Below are 16,505 nucleotides of genomic sequence, written 5' to 3'. Positions count from 1 at the left end.
AATATAATGAACCATGCTAATACCCAACGAAAATCAGTCTCATTGCTTTATAGCTACCCTGCATATTTAAACTGGCAATAATGTGTGTATGTGTGTGTATACTTAGAGAAGTAACACATGAAAACATTCTGGTTAAAATATAATCCAGATAGTACATATAAAGGGTGAGTCCCCTCTACTGCCCTACTCTTCCAAAATGCCAGTCCCCTATCCAGAAGTAACCACTGTTAACAGACTGGTCCAGATTTCCAGACATTCTTCCTAGATATTTGCATATTATATATGTGGACATTTACATTTATAGACATTTAAACATATATGTAAATGCCTTAAAATGCATAACTGATAAATATATAAATATATTGTGGCAAATGTCTAGAGTATTTATTTAAATAGATACAAAAATAATATGTGCGTATTTGTATGTGTGTCTATTGGAATGTGTTAAAGGTAAGCAGAATTATACTAAAAGTGTGTATTATTCTGTAACTTTTTTTTTTTTTTTAGTCTTTGAGATTTGTTTATATCATTGCATAGAGATCTACCTCATTGTTTTGCCATAATGGAATATTCTTGTGCATGCCTTCTGTACACACATGCAAGGTTTTTCTAGGGTAGGAACAAGTGGAATTACAGAGTCATGGGGGTACACACTTTTAATTTTTTAAAATTTATTTATTTATTTAGAGAGAGAGAACCAGCAGGGGAGGGGGAGAAAGAGAGGGGAAAAGAGGATCCGAAGCGGGTTCCACACTGACAGCACAGAGCCTGATGTGGGGGCTTGAACTCACGAACTGCAAGATCATGACCACAGCCGAAGTCGGATGCTTAACTGACTGAGCCATCTAGGCGCCCCCACACTTGTAATTTTAATAGATACTGCTAAGTTGTCCTCTAAAGTGGCAATTCCAATTTCTACTCTTGCTAGCTAGGTAGGAGAGTACTTGTTTCCCTGCACCCTTTTCAACATTTGATATTACTACACTTCAAAATTTTTACCAATTGGATGGGTGAGAAATAGTATCTTTTCATTATATATGCCACATTTAGTCAAAACTGTCTCACTGACTCCACAAAGGGAGTTAATTGAGTTTTGGGTTACTATAACTCATGGCAATCTTCATTAATCAGATGTATACCTCCTCAAATTTTTCTACAGCAATTCTTCAGTGATAGAAAAACTATTTAGAACAAAAAACTACCTTTATTTCTTAGAAAGAGACAGTGATTTACAGGTGATGGAAAGGTACTGTTTACAATAAGAATTTGTTTCCTCTTAACTTTAAGGTTTGGGAGCTCAAGCATATTGGGTTCCAAGGGAAAAAGGGACAAGATATGTTACTACAGCTCTAGCTCATTCCTAGCACCTTCTCATAGAGTTAGAAGTACACTGGGGGATCATATATCCCCATGTTTCCAGGAGTAAAAGAATAAAAGAGAGGAATAATTTCTCAACCTGACCATTAATCCTTTGTTTACCCTGGAAAAGTCAAAATACATTCAACCTTAAAAAGGTGGGGCACCTGGGTAGCTCAGTGGATTAAGTGTCTGACGCTTGGTTTCAGCTCAGGTCTTGATCCCACGGTTCGTGAGATTGAGCCTGGCATCGGGCTCCGGGCTGAACAGCATGGAGCCTGCTTGGAATTCTCTCTCCCTCTCTCTCTGCTCCTTCCCTACTCTCTTTCTCTCAAAATAAATAAATAAACTTAAAAAAAAGTAGGAAAGCAATCTAAAAAAGGCTGCATTTTATGTCCTGCTAACCTGGAAGCTTGAGCTGCATATTTAATTTGCTCCCCCTTGAAATCCCACTAAAATGACCCCCCAAAAGGGTATAAGTTAACAAGGATGAAGGAGCAGTCAAGAAATATAAACAAATATTTAGAAGAGGAAAATAGTTGACTAGTGGTAACTGACTTAGCAGAGTGGAAAAAGCTAAAATATGACTCCTATAGGACAAATGCCAAGAAGAAACAAGCCAATTTGTATCATAGAACCACAGAGAGGAGCACAGGTTTCCTCTCTGGAGAGGCCAAATCTGAGAGGCTGGATTCACAGACAGCACATACAGCAGAAGGCAGGGATAAGGTATCATACTGCTGAGGGAATTAAATAAAAGTCTGTACATGACTGGACGGACTCCTTCAACTCCCTTATTTTCTCTAGGTTGCCAGAAATAAGGCATACCACCACTCTGTCTACACCGCTGCAGAGAGAATGACAGATTTCTTTATTGGAAACTGACCACCCAAGATAAACCCATGCATACACAACTTCCTACCAGCTTTTAGTGTCCCACTGTTAAATATGAATGGGTAGCCCAAGATCACTGGAAATTTGAGGAAAGCTTCTTATATGAAAGAAAAGACCAAACACACTAAAGACAGGAATTTGGAGGACCCAGAGGCAAGGCAGGAAGAAAAAGAAAACCTCAAAAAAATGTAATTTCTATTAGAGATGAGCATTGCATCCATGAAAAAAAATAGAAGGATATAAAAAATTAGAGGATTAAAAACATCTTAGAAATTAATAGGCAAATAGGTGCGGAGGGAAATCACCCATAGAGTGGAATAAAGAGATAAAAAATAGAAAATAGGAGGGAAGAGATAAGAAAAGCAGAGACTATATCTAGGAGATCTAATATCTGACAATGAGGAGTGCAAGAAAAGAGAAATGGGAAAAACAGAAAGGGGGCATTATTAAAGAAATAATATAAGAAACCTTCCCATTAAAGGAGAATACAAATTTCTAGTTTGAAAGGACCCACCAAGTACAATAAACAAGAAAAGTCCCATACAAAGGCACATCATTGTGAAATTCATTCACACTTGGCAACAAAGAAAAGGTTCTTAAAGTTTCTAGAGCAGGAGTGGTGGTGGCAGTGGAATACAGATCAAATAAAAAGAATCAGGCATTATAATGAACTTCTCAACAGCAATACTGAAAACAGAAGACAGTGAAGAAAAGCCTGCACATTTCTGAAGAAAAATGATTTCCATTGTAGAATCTAAACCCAACCAACCTAACTAACAACAGCAGCAGCAACAACAACAACAAAAATCTATTTTCAGGTATGCAGTGGTTTAAAACATTTCTCTTTCATGAACACTGTCTCAGAAAGTTATTGGGGTTGTATTTAACCAACACAAAGGGGTATCCCAAGAATGAGGAACATACGGAATCTGTTTCAACACAGAGATGAGAAGTGAAGCAGACTCCCAGGATGACAGTCCCAGGTTGCCAGCTGGGCAGCAGGCCTACAGAAAGAAAATCAGGACAGAAGATTCCAGGAGGGTTGTCTTCAAGGAAGAAATGGATTGATAAATTATCTGGTATGTTTGACCATATTAGAAGGAGTTTTATAAGTCTGTAAAGAAGTTTGGAGATAAATTATTGACAGGTACATAGAAGACTAAGTAAATGAAAAAATGAGATTATTAACTCTGGGAAATAGAAAAAGCCAAACAAGAAAGGAAGTGGAATCATATGCTATGTGGCTCAGCTGTAAAACATATTTACATAATCATAAAATTTTAAACACTAAATATTCCTTTAATCAAAACTTGTGAGATTACCATTATGAGAGATAAGAGGTGAGGCGGTGTACATGGGTGGTTGTATAAGAGAGCTTTTTCCTATCTTCCATAGTGGGAAATCAATTGATAACATCTAAAACTTTTTTCACAACTGTACTGAACTTACTATTTTTTTATACATAAAGATTAACATTTTAATCATATTAAGTGGACAGCTCAGTGACATTGTGCAACCATCACCACTCTCCATCTCTAGAACTGCCTCATCCTTTTGAGAGATACTGCCTACCCATTTAATCAGAATTTCTTGAGACCATTTAATCAGAATTTCTGGAAGCACAGGAAGCTATCCACAAAAGATGTTACATTACAAAATTACTGTGGTTTTAATCAAACCCTGAGTTATTCTAAAATGTAATAGTAACCAGCTATTATTTTCTTTTGTACTCTTGATCCCCTTCACCTATTTCACCCATCTGCCCACCCACTTCCCCTCTGGTAATCACGAGTTTGTTCATTATATTTGAGAGTCTGTGTTTTTGTTTGTCTCTTTTTTGCTTTGATTCCTAAATTGTACATATGAGTGAAATCATATGGTATTTGTCTTTCTCTGACTGACTTATTTCACTTAGCATTACACTTTCTAGATCCATCCATGTTGTTGCAAATGGCAAGATTTCATTCTTTTTTATGGCTGAATAATATTCCATTTGTATATATACCACATCTTCTTTATCCATTCATCTATCAATGGACACTTGGGCTGCTTCCATAATTTGGCTATTGTAAATAATGCCGCAATAAACATAGAGGTGCATATATCTTTTTGAATTAGTGTTTTGTCTTCTTTGGGTAAGTACCCAGTAGTGGAATTACTGGATTATATGGTAATTCTATTTTTAATCTTTTGAGGAATCTTCACACTGTTTTCCACAGTGGTTGTACCAGTTTGCATTCCCACCAACAGTGCACGTGCGTTCCTTTTTCTCCATGCTCTTGCCAACACTTGTTTCTTGTGTTTTTAATTTTAGCCATTCTGACAGGTGTTGAGGTGATATTTCATTATGGTTTTGATCTGCAATGTCTAAAATTTTTAAATTAACGTGTTACACTGCCAACTCTTACCTACAAAAAAATGAATGTAAGTGTCAGATGAAACAGCTTGAAGAATGTAAAGTATAAGCCTAGGGATCTGGGTAGAAGGTAGTAGGGCAGGAATTGATTCATTTTTCTGATTATTGTACTGTTTGGCTTTTTAAAATGATACACATGCATTTGCCATAAATATTTATTTTTTTGCATTTGACATAAATAAAAATTAAGTTTAAAAAAAGTTAAACATGACTGTAATAACAAAAAAAGGAAATAAAACCTCTAATGGCAACTCAGTTATTATTTTGGAATACCCTGGGGGAATTCTCTATCCTAAGGAAAAAAAGTGATGAAAATTACTTAGGAGAAACACTTTTCTTGTTTTTACTCTGAAAACTGAGGGGAGCTGGGGATAGAAGCTGCATGATTTCTATAGGGATTTCTTGATATGAAAATAATGACCCGAGGGTGGTTGGATACATGTAGCTTGATGGGGAAACAATCCACCCTTCCCGCTACCAGCCCTGCTAACATCACTTTGTGGATGGGAAACACTGGGCTACAATGGAAAATAAGGTCTGGTTAACCTTGTGGAATAATCTGAAAGCCAAAGACTTGTCTTTCAGTAAAGATCTGATTATTAATTAGCAAGGGCCAGTTAGAACTACCACTAAGTGCCTGGGTGGCTCAGTCGGTTGAGTGTCCAACTTCAGCTCAGGTCATGATCTCGAGGTTTGTGAGTTCAAGTCCCACATCAGTCCCTCTGCTGTCAGTGTGGAGCCTGCTTTGGAACCTCTGTCTCCCTCTCTCTGCCCCTCCTCCTCTGTACATGTGCATCTGTGCTCTCTCCCTCTCTAAATAAACATTAAGAAAAAATTTAAAAACATAGAACTACCACTAAGAAAAACAGTTTAGTCATTTGCCAAGTCAAGTGATATCCATTATTCCCTCTCTTTAAAAAAATTTTTTTATAGAGAGAAAGAAAGCACACAAGCAGGGGAGGGGCAGAGAGAGAGAGAGAGAGAGAGAGAGAGAGAGAGAGAGAAATTCCAAGTAGGGTCTGTGCTGTCAGCGCAGAGCCCAATGTGGGGCTCGAACTCACAAACTGTGAGATCATGACCTGAGCTGAAATCAAGAGTCAGACACTTAACCGACTGAGCCACCTAGGTACCCCATAAGCCTCTTCCTAATTCACACTATAGCCAAGACCATCTACTAAGAGATGTACCTTTCTCAGAATCTCAGTATTGGTATTAGAACAAAATTTCTCCACAAGTAGAGACCACATTTATTATAACATCATTAAACTATTTATTAAATACCTATTGCATAAGGTAAGGTGTTAGATTAAATGAAACAAAATTGCAGGTTCCCTATCCTGAATGTATCCTTTTTTTGAAACCAACAATACAATTCCAGTTGTACTATGCACATTATGTTGTCTCAACGTCATCAAAAACAGTGTCCCTGGGGCACCTGGGTGGCTTAGTCATTTAAGGTCATGATCTGGTGGTCCATGAATTTGAGCCCCACGTCAGGCTCTGTACTGACAGCTCAGAGCCTGGAGCCTCCTTCGGATTCTGTCTCCCTCTCTCTCTGCCCTCCACCCGCCCCTGCTCCACTCACACACACAAGTGGCAGACACAAACAAATGCTGCTCTGGTAAATATTTTACCTGGTACTGGAACTGAATGGGCTGCAGTTGGTTGTCATTCTGAGTCATCTTTCTGGCTAGGGCCTCTTTCAGTGCAAGAGCTTTATTCAACTCAACCAGCTCCTTAGACATCTGAGCTTGACGTAGAGCATGCTGAGTAGTGAAAGCATCAGAAGACTTGCTGGTTTCTGGACTGGTTTCCACTTGCTGGAAAAGATCAAAATGATGACTTGTAAGAGAAACAAGCAATTAGAGATCCTTAGGCCCTACTTCATCAGGTCGGTCTCATAGCCACTTCTCCATTACTGGTACCCCTGTTCTTTTAAAAATATGGCTTCTCATACATCTGCTTTAAACATCTGAAATGAGTCGAGCCTAGCCTCTTTCCCTGTTCTCACAGCACCTTGTTTCTTACATCTTTTAACTCTTAGAGTAAACTGAGTTTCTTGCTCTTTCCTTTATTGATCTAGCTAACATTTCTTACTTTCATCTCATTCTAAGGGGTCTTTACAAGATAAAGAGTTCTAGAAATGGCACTTTAGGAATGGTGGAAATGGAGAAGAGGCTTCATTATCCCTTTATAATCCCGAAAGATTTGGGAACATAATGGTTGCCTTCCTAACTGAAAAGGGGCTGTTCACCCATCACTTAAAATAAAAGTAGTTTTAATCCAGAATGAAGGGCACATGCCAGAGGTCACCTGATTTATCTGCCATCTTTCTTTCAGAATACGAAAAATAACGATACATGTTTGTTTTAAGGGCAAAAAGATGTCTCAAGGAAGCCACTGTCTAGCCTTTCATTTTGACTTGGTTCTCTAACCTTTAGCCAACATCTAATACATTTTATCTATTCTTGCAACTTGAACACTCAAAATATTTCCCTTGGTTCTTTTAGCCCCTAACCATCCCATCCACAAGCAAAGTATGATGAGGAAAAAAAGTCTCTTCCATTGCTTCTCTACTACTTTTTTGACTCTGCCATATTTCCTAATTTGTTTTTTTTTCCCTCCCTTAACTTGCTAGACAGCTGTTGCAGAATACTAGCGTCTAACAAGAAGTCAGCAAACCAGACTGCAAATAAGGAAAATGACATCCTTGAGAAGCCCTGCCATCCATTAGTAGTCATACTATTAGAGATGGAGTCTATCCAACTTCGGGATTTTACAAAACTGGCATTTATACTCAAGATGTCTGGATTTCCAAGGTATTCTATGTAGGATGGTAGCAATCAGGGATTCTCTTCCTCAGCTGAGTGATAAATTACAGGAAATGGCACAGTTAAAGCTCCTAGTTCTACACAAAGCCAATTACTTACAGCTTCTGGTTCTACTGCAGTATCAATGGTTGCAGCAACAGTTTCATCCTGCAATGACAAATGATATTTCAGTTTAGGAAAAGACCCTGAAGTGAAGCTTACTAGTGGATTTTATATTGGTTACTTAATTTTTTTTCAAGTATACATAGAGACCATTTAAGGTGCTGGACCCATTTTGTGGCACATAGCTACACCCAAAACCACACATTTCCATTTTCCACCTCTTAAGAGTCTATCCTCGTTATAAGGTTGATGGTGTAGTCTATCTAAAAAGAAAAATAGGGTCATGTGGCAATTGACATATTTATTGCTCCTCTCCTGCTCTGCCAGAGATTATTGAGCCAATGAAACATTAGTCATTCTAACAGGCCAAAGTTTAACCCATTTTATAGACTCTATCCTTTAAGTTTTTACCACTAAGTCTACTTCTATAATGTACAGGTCTAGCCAGTTCACATGGACATGCCACCTTAAAAACAGACATATGAAATAAAGGCAACACAGTAGAAAAGTGAATAGAAGGAAGGGTTATTTTGTATTTTTTTTTTTTACAGTCCATCAAGGTAGCAAGAGCCTACTCTAGAAGGAAATAAATTCCATACAGGCTGATAACCCAGAAAAATGTGCTCATGAAGTCAGACAAATCTCCCTCATATATCTAAGAATGAATCAATCTTATGCAGCTACTGCAGGTAGTGGTTACATGAAGGGAAAGGGCAAACGCTGATTCCCTTCCAGAGAAGGGCAATTCCTTTTTTGGGCACTGGAATGACAACCATCTAAAAGGGAAACCTAAAACCACTTATTAGGACTAATTTGTTTATAGGCTATCATATGAGCAAGTTCTCTTCTCCCCACTGGAATTTAGGCTTTATTTGGTATTGCAACATATGGATTACCACTTCTGTTTAAGTGATTCCGTGAGCCTGGGAAGAAAGGATTTCCAGGAAGTCACATGATTAAAGAGGTCAAAGGTGAAAGAGCTACTGGCTCAACAGCAAGAAAATAATTTAGGGTTAGCACATGGAGTCTCTGCATCAGCCCAGTGAAACCTTACATAGTTGTTGAAACTTGAATCTCATACCTTCAAGGCGAGGAGTGAAGAGGCCCTTAGTAAGTGCTATTTGTAAAGCACTTCCCCTGCCCAGAAATTCCCAATCAGTGAGACTCAAAGAAAATTCAAAGGAAGCTCCAGTGTTCTCAATCCTTTTTCATCATGACTTAGAATACTGGTGATTCTCCAAGGACTAGGCATATGAAATCCTTCTTGAAAAACAGAGCACTTCGATATATTATAGGTTGATGGTTACCCTTTCTTCCCTCCCATGTTTTAAGTTTCAGTAAATGGACTACTTACAGACCTATCCTAGATGAGTAAAGCCTGTAATGCTGGCTTTTGGAGACATTTTCTACTACCTTCCAGGGGGTCAGGATTGAAGTAGTTGGGTTAATCTTTGAAGAAGACATATTACTGTGGTTTACCTTTTGGCTTTTGGCCCAATACAATTTTATAATGCCAAAGATTAAGCTTTGGTGACATGTTCTACACGAACTTGGTAGGATTCTGCCTTCATAATCCTGAATATAAATATATAATGATGGGATTTATTTCAACCTAAAAGCCTCTTTAGTTCTCATTCTCAGGCTACGATGGAGAACCTCTTGTAAGGTAAAAATACGTGATTTGCTGAAGGTGGCGGTCAGGGGGACAAGGCTAGGGTACGTTGAGCTACATTAACCAGCAATGCCCTTCAATAGGAAGTTTGGGCTTGTAGGCTGTAGGCAATCCCATTACCAGGCATGCAAAATGGTTTTTATGGAACTGGTCTTAGAGGAGGGGATAAAAACAACAAAATTTGATTTTGTGGGAACTGAAAGGACTGCATGAATTTCCTCACAGGTGACTGCAGCAAGGAGGTTTGTTTGAATTGTATTTTTAAGGAAGAAATGGTACACTTTAGTGCTTAAAGCCCCAGGAGGAATATTCAGGAACAATGGCTGCCTTCATAACTGAAAAAGGGGTGTTCACCCGTCACTTAAAATAAAAATAGTTTTAATCCAGAATGAAGGGCACAAGCACTTACATCTGAAACATTTTGCTTTCACTGTAGTGAGTCTTAATAAAAGCCACAGGATACATTGCTGTGTATTTCCAAAAAATACATAGCTGGGAGGGTCTCGAAACAATAGACATGGAAACCTCTGATTCAAGAGTCCAGCAGGAGCTTTGGGCAAAAGGGTTTACTCTGCCTAACTGTGACAGTGGAGGGAAGCCAGAGACTTTATCAGCTCATGGCAATCTTTAGTACCTTCTGGCTGCATGTGCCAAGTGACTTTCAGTGGCAGACACAGAGATTCTACAGAGTTCCTCTGAGTCAGCCACCACTAGCAATTTCCTCTACAGGCACAGCAGGCACCAGTCATATCACCAGATCCTCACCGCGGATATGCCTTCTCTAACGTTATTAACTTGTTTCCATGGGTTTCCTTCATCTTTCCCATGTGACCCAAAGCCCCAGAAATGAGATGGTGTGAAATCCTCTAAGATTGTTGTGGTGGCCATGAACAACGGTGTCCTGGATCACTCTTTTGTAATCATATAAGCTTCGGTTCCAGTATGGTTCTGCAGCCTAGATTATCTTAATTCTGAGGCAGCTCACACAAGGTTTTCATACATCAGATGTTTCAGCTACATTTAAGTGGAATTATAGATGGTGAAATTTAACCTTGTGATAGCCATTCTCTGGCATGCACTCTATAATTCAGCCACAGCAAGGTCCTTATCACATTCTGAACTTTCAACCATTTTTGCTTTGACATGTACCTTTTTCTCTGTATAGACTGTATTTTCCCCATTGTCTGTGTGGCAAACTTGTATTCCTTTTTTAGGGCCCATTGTCTTCTGTACTGACTTCCTGAATTTTCTGGGCAGTTAATCACCCCTTCTTTTGTGTTGTCAGTGCCTTTTGCTCATATTGGTAATGTAAGAGGATTAAAACAGAAAGAGAGGGTTCCTAATTTTCCTTGCCTCCTTCCCCCTTCTTTGCCATCTCTCCCACTTATGAACCTTAACCAGCGAACAAACTACAAGGGTTGCAAGAACGACTCTTGAAAACAACTGGACAGCTAGTAGGATGGATTGCACCAATGTTCTTAATTTAAGCCACAGGCATGAAAACTGGAATAGCCTCAAACCAAAAGTTTCACAGCAATTAACAACAAAACTCCTACATGAGCCAAACCACAAGGACACACACCCCTCCCTTCTCACCTTATAAAACTCCAATTCTGCTTCCACTCAAGGAGTTACCTGGAGTTCAGGTGCTCCCTGAGTGTATCGGCTTTTAACGTCCTTTTTGAGTCACTTAAATTATTTTCTTTTGATATTAATACAGTACTTCTTAGCAAGGTTATACAGCTACTGAGTGGCAGAATTGGCTTCAAACTAGGGTGTGTCTGGCTCTGGGGCCCAGGTTCTCAACTGCTGTGGCCTGTTTTTGGATAAACGAACTGTTCTGTTGGACTGCTCGTGGTAGTTTTGTATAGCACTACTTGTTCTAAAACACTGCTCTCAAGTCTTTTGGGAATTTACTCACTTAACTTATTGGAACTCATCCTAACCCTTCCTCCCACAATACTGTAGGATATTTTTAAATGGACTCTTTAAGAGTAAAACATAGGTGTAGATGATTTTGTAATACCCTTTTGAAAACTCCAGAAAACACTGGGCAAGACCTGAGATTTTACCACTGTTCTGGTGAAGTTAAAGCCTCTGCCCAAGAGCTAGAAATTACCACCAGTCATTTACAGACATGTCACGGCTTCAGAATGATGAATAAGAGGGTATAGATGGAACAAAACCTACTATAACCCCTTAATCAACCACGGCCCCTTAACATGACTTCAGTTAAAAAAAGAAACGTATATATGCCTAAGGGCTAAGATAGAGAAGGAACACCAAAAATAAAAGAGGTTTTTAGGGTGGTGGGATTGTAAGAATTTTTCTTCCGGGATAAACAACAAATACCTGCAGCCCAAGCCCACCCACAACTACTGTAACAGTTCTAAAAATAAATAAAAATGGGGACTTACAGAACGATCATTCAAATGAATGTATTACTGGTTATAAAAAAGAACTATGGTATTCCCTGGTTGCTCTAAGCTATCTGTTAGAACCCAGCTTACTTAAGATCAAGGTAAGAGGTACAAGGCCTCTTATTAAGTTAGCCTGCACTGAAAGGACAGCAAATCAATGCCTGCTGCCTGTGTTACCAGGCAATTTTGCACTGCTGTGCTGCTGCTTCCAGTATTGGATTACAGTACTGAAATACTGATGTGCCATTGCATATGTAACCTAGGAGTGTTTTGACTTAACAAATTCAATATTCAGATCATACGCAATGATCCATGACCTCTGTCCTCAAACAGCTCACAATCTAGTTGTTTTGGCCAAAGGCACAAGTTAGATATGTTTATATGCATCAAGAGAAACAAATGAAAGCAATATGTTTATCTACACTGCCCCTACTTGGCTTACCGATAGCTGGGTAATCACTTGCTGCAGGTTACGAATTGTCTCTACATTTTCTTTTAATTCCCGGTCTTCCAAAGTTTCCACTAGCTTTTGAAGATCCACTTTGCAGCTGAAAGTTCAAACAAAGGAACCCGAAGGTTAATCATACTGCAAAGACCAGAACGTGGGTGATTATATGCTAAGGTGGTATAGGAAACATTTAGTATGAAACTTACGCTGCATGCTGCCTCAGTTCCTCTAGCTTGGCATTCATTTTTTCATTCGCTTGTTCTGTCTGCAACAGAGACCCAGGAGATCATCAGTGGCAACGCCTAACAGCCTCACCTAATTATGCCCTCTCTCCTACTCCAATGGATCAAAACCTAGGTAGAAAGGTTGGGTCCTTTGCTATAATAAGAGGATTTAGTGGGCTTTGGTAATTTAGTGAGAAATGTATTTTTTTAACAGAGTCATGGAAATTAGCCCTTCAGTCAACATGAGCTACTAAAAACAGCATCTAAGCAGCTGGGTCTTATGCTTGCCATGAAGCTCAGACTATGGTGTGGAGTGTGAAGCCTTAATTCCATACAGAACTTTGCAATTGGGGGAAAAAGCAATACTTCCTGGCATGCTATTCCCTGTTTGCAAAAAACCCACTTACTTTAAAATGCCTCCTACACTATACTGTTTCCTAGCCCCAGCATAAGGGCATTTAAAACATAAAAGGGTCTCACACTGAATATGAGCTGAGCCTTGTTTCCCAAGTTACACTATCTGATATGGTAGGCTAGTTTTAGTAGGAGAAAGCAAGAAAAAGCGTGAGGCACAAGAACGGTGGCAGAGAAGAAATGGCTGAGGGAGCTACAGTTTGGGAAGGATGATTGATATTTTCCATTTTATTTTAATCACAGTATCTGTAACGTGCTAGATGCTGTGACAGATTTGGGAAGGGCAGGTTATACAGGACAAAAATGTGTTTGTTATGACATTCCAACAGCACATCAAATAAGCTTTCTTGAAGCCATTATGACAGCCTTCAAAGTTCAAATGGGTATGTGGCTAGAGTAACAAGTACTGTCTGTTATGTCAGCCACATTCACATATGTGTGAGACACAGCCTCTAGAGTTACTTTCAAGGCACAGAATACAGCACTGGTGGCAGAAAACTGTATATAAAAATCCTCTAGCTCCCATTTTCACCCTTCCCCTAGTAATAGACAATGGATATAGGGTTTGGCCCCCTTTAAAGAATCTTTAAGCAGCTTACACTTCCTTGACTAGAGAGCACACTGATGCGTGAAGGTGCATAAATTACAGATGTTCAAGTACATTTTGGTGGAAACTCATTTTCACTTTTGACAATCATTGTGCTATTAAAGATTGAATTGTACTTAGACTAGCAGAAAAACATTAGCTACAGAGGCAGCATGCACTGATCCAGGTTACTATCAGACAGGTAGTAGGATACAGAATTGGTGTAATCAGTTACATAGTGATCCACTATTTAGAAATGAACCATATGTAAAAGAATTGACATTAATTTCCCAGCTGTTCTATCTCACCACGGTAGCTGTTAGGACAGAGTATGAAATGTGATGACATTAGAGGAAGGGAGATAGAGAAGAACTAAAATCTTACTGAGGGGACAGTTACTTGGTATTATGGATAAAGATTAAGTAGGACTTAAGGTGACAGGAGGTCCTGGTTCTTTCCTCTCTGGCATTTTAGAACAAATGTACTTTAAAATAAGATTCATGTGGATTCTTTGTGATGGATATACAGGTGCTCACCATACAATTCTTTTAACTTTTCTGTATGTTTGATCATAAGCCCATGTATGTAGAGGGCTTAAGAGGGGCTCCATGGGGGGACATAGTAAAATTAATTCATTTATTTCCAGATAACTTGTCTCTCATGAGAAGCATGTTAAATATTTCAGAAACTAAAGCTAGTAAATGTCCAGATTGCTAGTAGCTTAGTCTTGGGTCCTCACCAAAATGATCCTCTCCAACATCTGGGCTGTCTGACCAGCTGCCTCGCTTAGACCACGACTTAATTTTTCATTCTCCTCTGCCAGGGACTGATTCTTCTCCATCAGGGACTGTAGATTTTCTGATGGTTCCACACTAAAACAAAGAAAGTAACATAATAGAAAAATACCTGTTGATAACACCTATATCAAAGGTAGATAAAAATATACCCCACAGGCCTTTTAGGTGTGGCGGACTGGTTTAAAATTAACCCCCAAAAATCTGGGAAAAAAGTGTGTCCATTCCAATCTACCCTTCCAGTCAGGCAGTATATTGAATGAATAAGAAACATATGCCTGAAATATGTTGAATTAATGATTTGTGGGACGGTAATAATTCAGAACCAGACATGGTTGCAACAGAAATGACTAACTAACCTTTACCCTTGGCTCTTGGTTTAAGATCTATTTGTGCCATGTAGTTAAGAAGTAAAGGCTAACTGCAGCTAAGATAGATGTTCTCTTTCTTCTTCCCACCCTCATTCCCTCATTAAAGGTTAGGGAAGCAGGGAAGGAAGAGGTATGGGGGAGGTAGAAGTGACACAGCTCAGGGTGAAATTTAACCCCAACAAAAGTCAACTGCTTATTTACTGAAGTTTAGGGAAATAGCATTTAGGAAGTCAGAAAGTTGATATAATGACCAGCAGCCACTGAGCACATTTCACAACCCTCCATAAATAAGTGTTCCCTTCTAAATGCCTGCCTTACTCAAAACCTCTTGTTCATTTGTCTATCAATTTTAAATTGCTTAGAGTGGGTGGTGACAATTGTGTCCATATCAAATAGGAGTGGGTGGGAGGGAACAAAATAGTTTGAAGGAATACATATAGATGAGAACCTTTGGGACTTATGCAGATTACTTGATATCATTTCCAGACTAATGGAAAAGACCAACGAGAGGTACAGTTTTTGTTTTTGTTTTTGTGTTTTTGGTAATCTACTGGGATTAATTGTTTAAAAGACTGGAAAATAGGACTGGTGAAAAAAGATCAGAAGAAATATGAAGATTTGAATCTAAAGGAGACTGAGGGGAAAAATGAATAGTTGTCAAGGCTAGAATAAAGAGGCAAAAAAAAAAAAAAAAAGGACAGGGAACATCTGTTCTCAATCTCAATAAAGGATCGAAAAGGATTTCGGAAATAGATGCCCTCTCACCCAGCTTAAGACCTCAAGGAATTCTCACAGAAAATTTTAGCATGCTTTTCATCAAAAAGTTAATAGCAAGGCCAAACCATAAGGTCTTGTGTTATACTACTGAGAATTTACTAAGACTCTTATGAAAGAATGTTCAATTAAAATGTTGATTATAAAAATAAACTATTGGGGCGCCTGGGTGGCTCAGTTAAACATCTGACTCTTTTCTTTTTTTTTTTTTTTAAATGTCTGACTCTTGATCTCAGCTCAGGTCTTAATCTCAGGGTTGTGAGTTCAAGCCCCATACTGGGCTCCACGCTGAGCATGAAACCTACTTAAAAAAATAAAAAATGAAAAAATAAATGGGGGTGCCTGGGTGGCTCAGTTGGTTGAGTGTCTGACTCTTGATTTTGGCTCAGGTCATGATCCCAGGGTCGTGGGATTGAGCCCTACATCGGGTTCTGTGCTGAGCATGGAGCCTACTTGGGATTCTATCTCTCTGTCCCTCTCCCCCACTCATGTGCTCTCTCTAAAATATAAATAAACAAACAAATAAATAAAAACTGTTGGTAAATTTAGTGTTATTTTAGATTGCTCTGATATTTCCTTATAGTTATTAAGCTGAAAACTTCCATGTTTCATTCATGTAAATTGACAAACTCCAAAGTAATGATACTTTTAACTCCATAGTTTTGCCCTCCTAAAAATTTCCAAGATTTCTTTAAATGGGTGAAAATACAATGGAACACCAATGTTTCCTCTTTTGCAGGCTATTTAATTGCCTATGCTAGGAATTCAAGTTAGCCGAGCATGTGCAAATTGACAAACACAGAAAATCAATGCAAAAGCTTCCATGATACACATTCAATAAGAAAAGAATATAATCCTAGGACAAAAAGCAAAAAACATTTCATGTATATGAACTGTACATTTTGTGAGATCTTTTATGAAATGTTTCTTAAAATATACACATACATTTTTGAGAAAAGAAGTAGCATCTTTATTTTTCTGTAGAACACTGAACAGGTGAGTTCACTGTTTGATTCATCAACTGTTTCTTAGAATCTATTCTATTACTTGTGTAGCTGAGACTATATCCTGTAATATATTCTAGGTGGTTGGAAGTGTGGAATAGTTTTTATTAGCCTTGTGTTCATTAAACTTGTCTTACATAAAACAGGTCTATGCTAAACCGAAAGGAAAGGAAGATGGGTCAATTGCTTCTAAACTGGT

At 38.6% G+C, this 16,505-nt stretch overlaps 1 protein-coding gene across 2 annotated transcripts in view; it reads right to left on the bottom strand.

Moving 5' to 3' along the window:
* The window catches only part of KIF4A (kinesin family member 4A), a 120,214-nt gene that overhangs the window by 47,711 nt on the left and 55,998 nt on the right, over positions 1 to 16,505 (bottom strand). For both annotated transcript variants that reach the window (XM_007097578.3, XM_042974913.1), the window contains 5 exons: positions 14,103 to 14,235; positions 12,346 to 12,404; positions 12,134 to 12,239; positions 7,597 to 7,644; positions 6,301 to 6,486 (listed from right to left, as the gene is read on the bottom strand). In XM_007097578.3, coding sequence (XP_007097640.1) covers positions 6,301 to 6,486; positions 7,597 to 7,644; positions 12,134 to 12,239; positions 12,346 to 12,404; positions 14,103 to 14,235 — 532 coding nt within the window. The remainder of the gene's footprint in view (positions 1 to 6,300; positions 6,487 to 7,596; positions 7,645 to 12,133; positions 12,240 to 12,345; positions 12,405 to 14,102; positions 14,236 to 16,505) is intronic.

This window comes from Panthera tigris, chromosome X, assembly GCF_018350195.1.
Source record: "Panthera tigris isolate Pti1 chromosome X, P.tigris_Pti1_mat1.1, whole genome shotgun sequence".
NCBI classification, from domain to species: Eukaryota; Metazoa; Chordata; class Mammalia; order Carnivora; family Felidae; genus Panthera; species Panthera tigris.
Note: the sequence above shows the minus strand (reverse complement) of the source record. Positions and strands in the feature narration are given on the sequence as shown.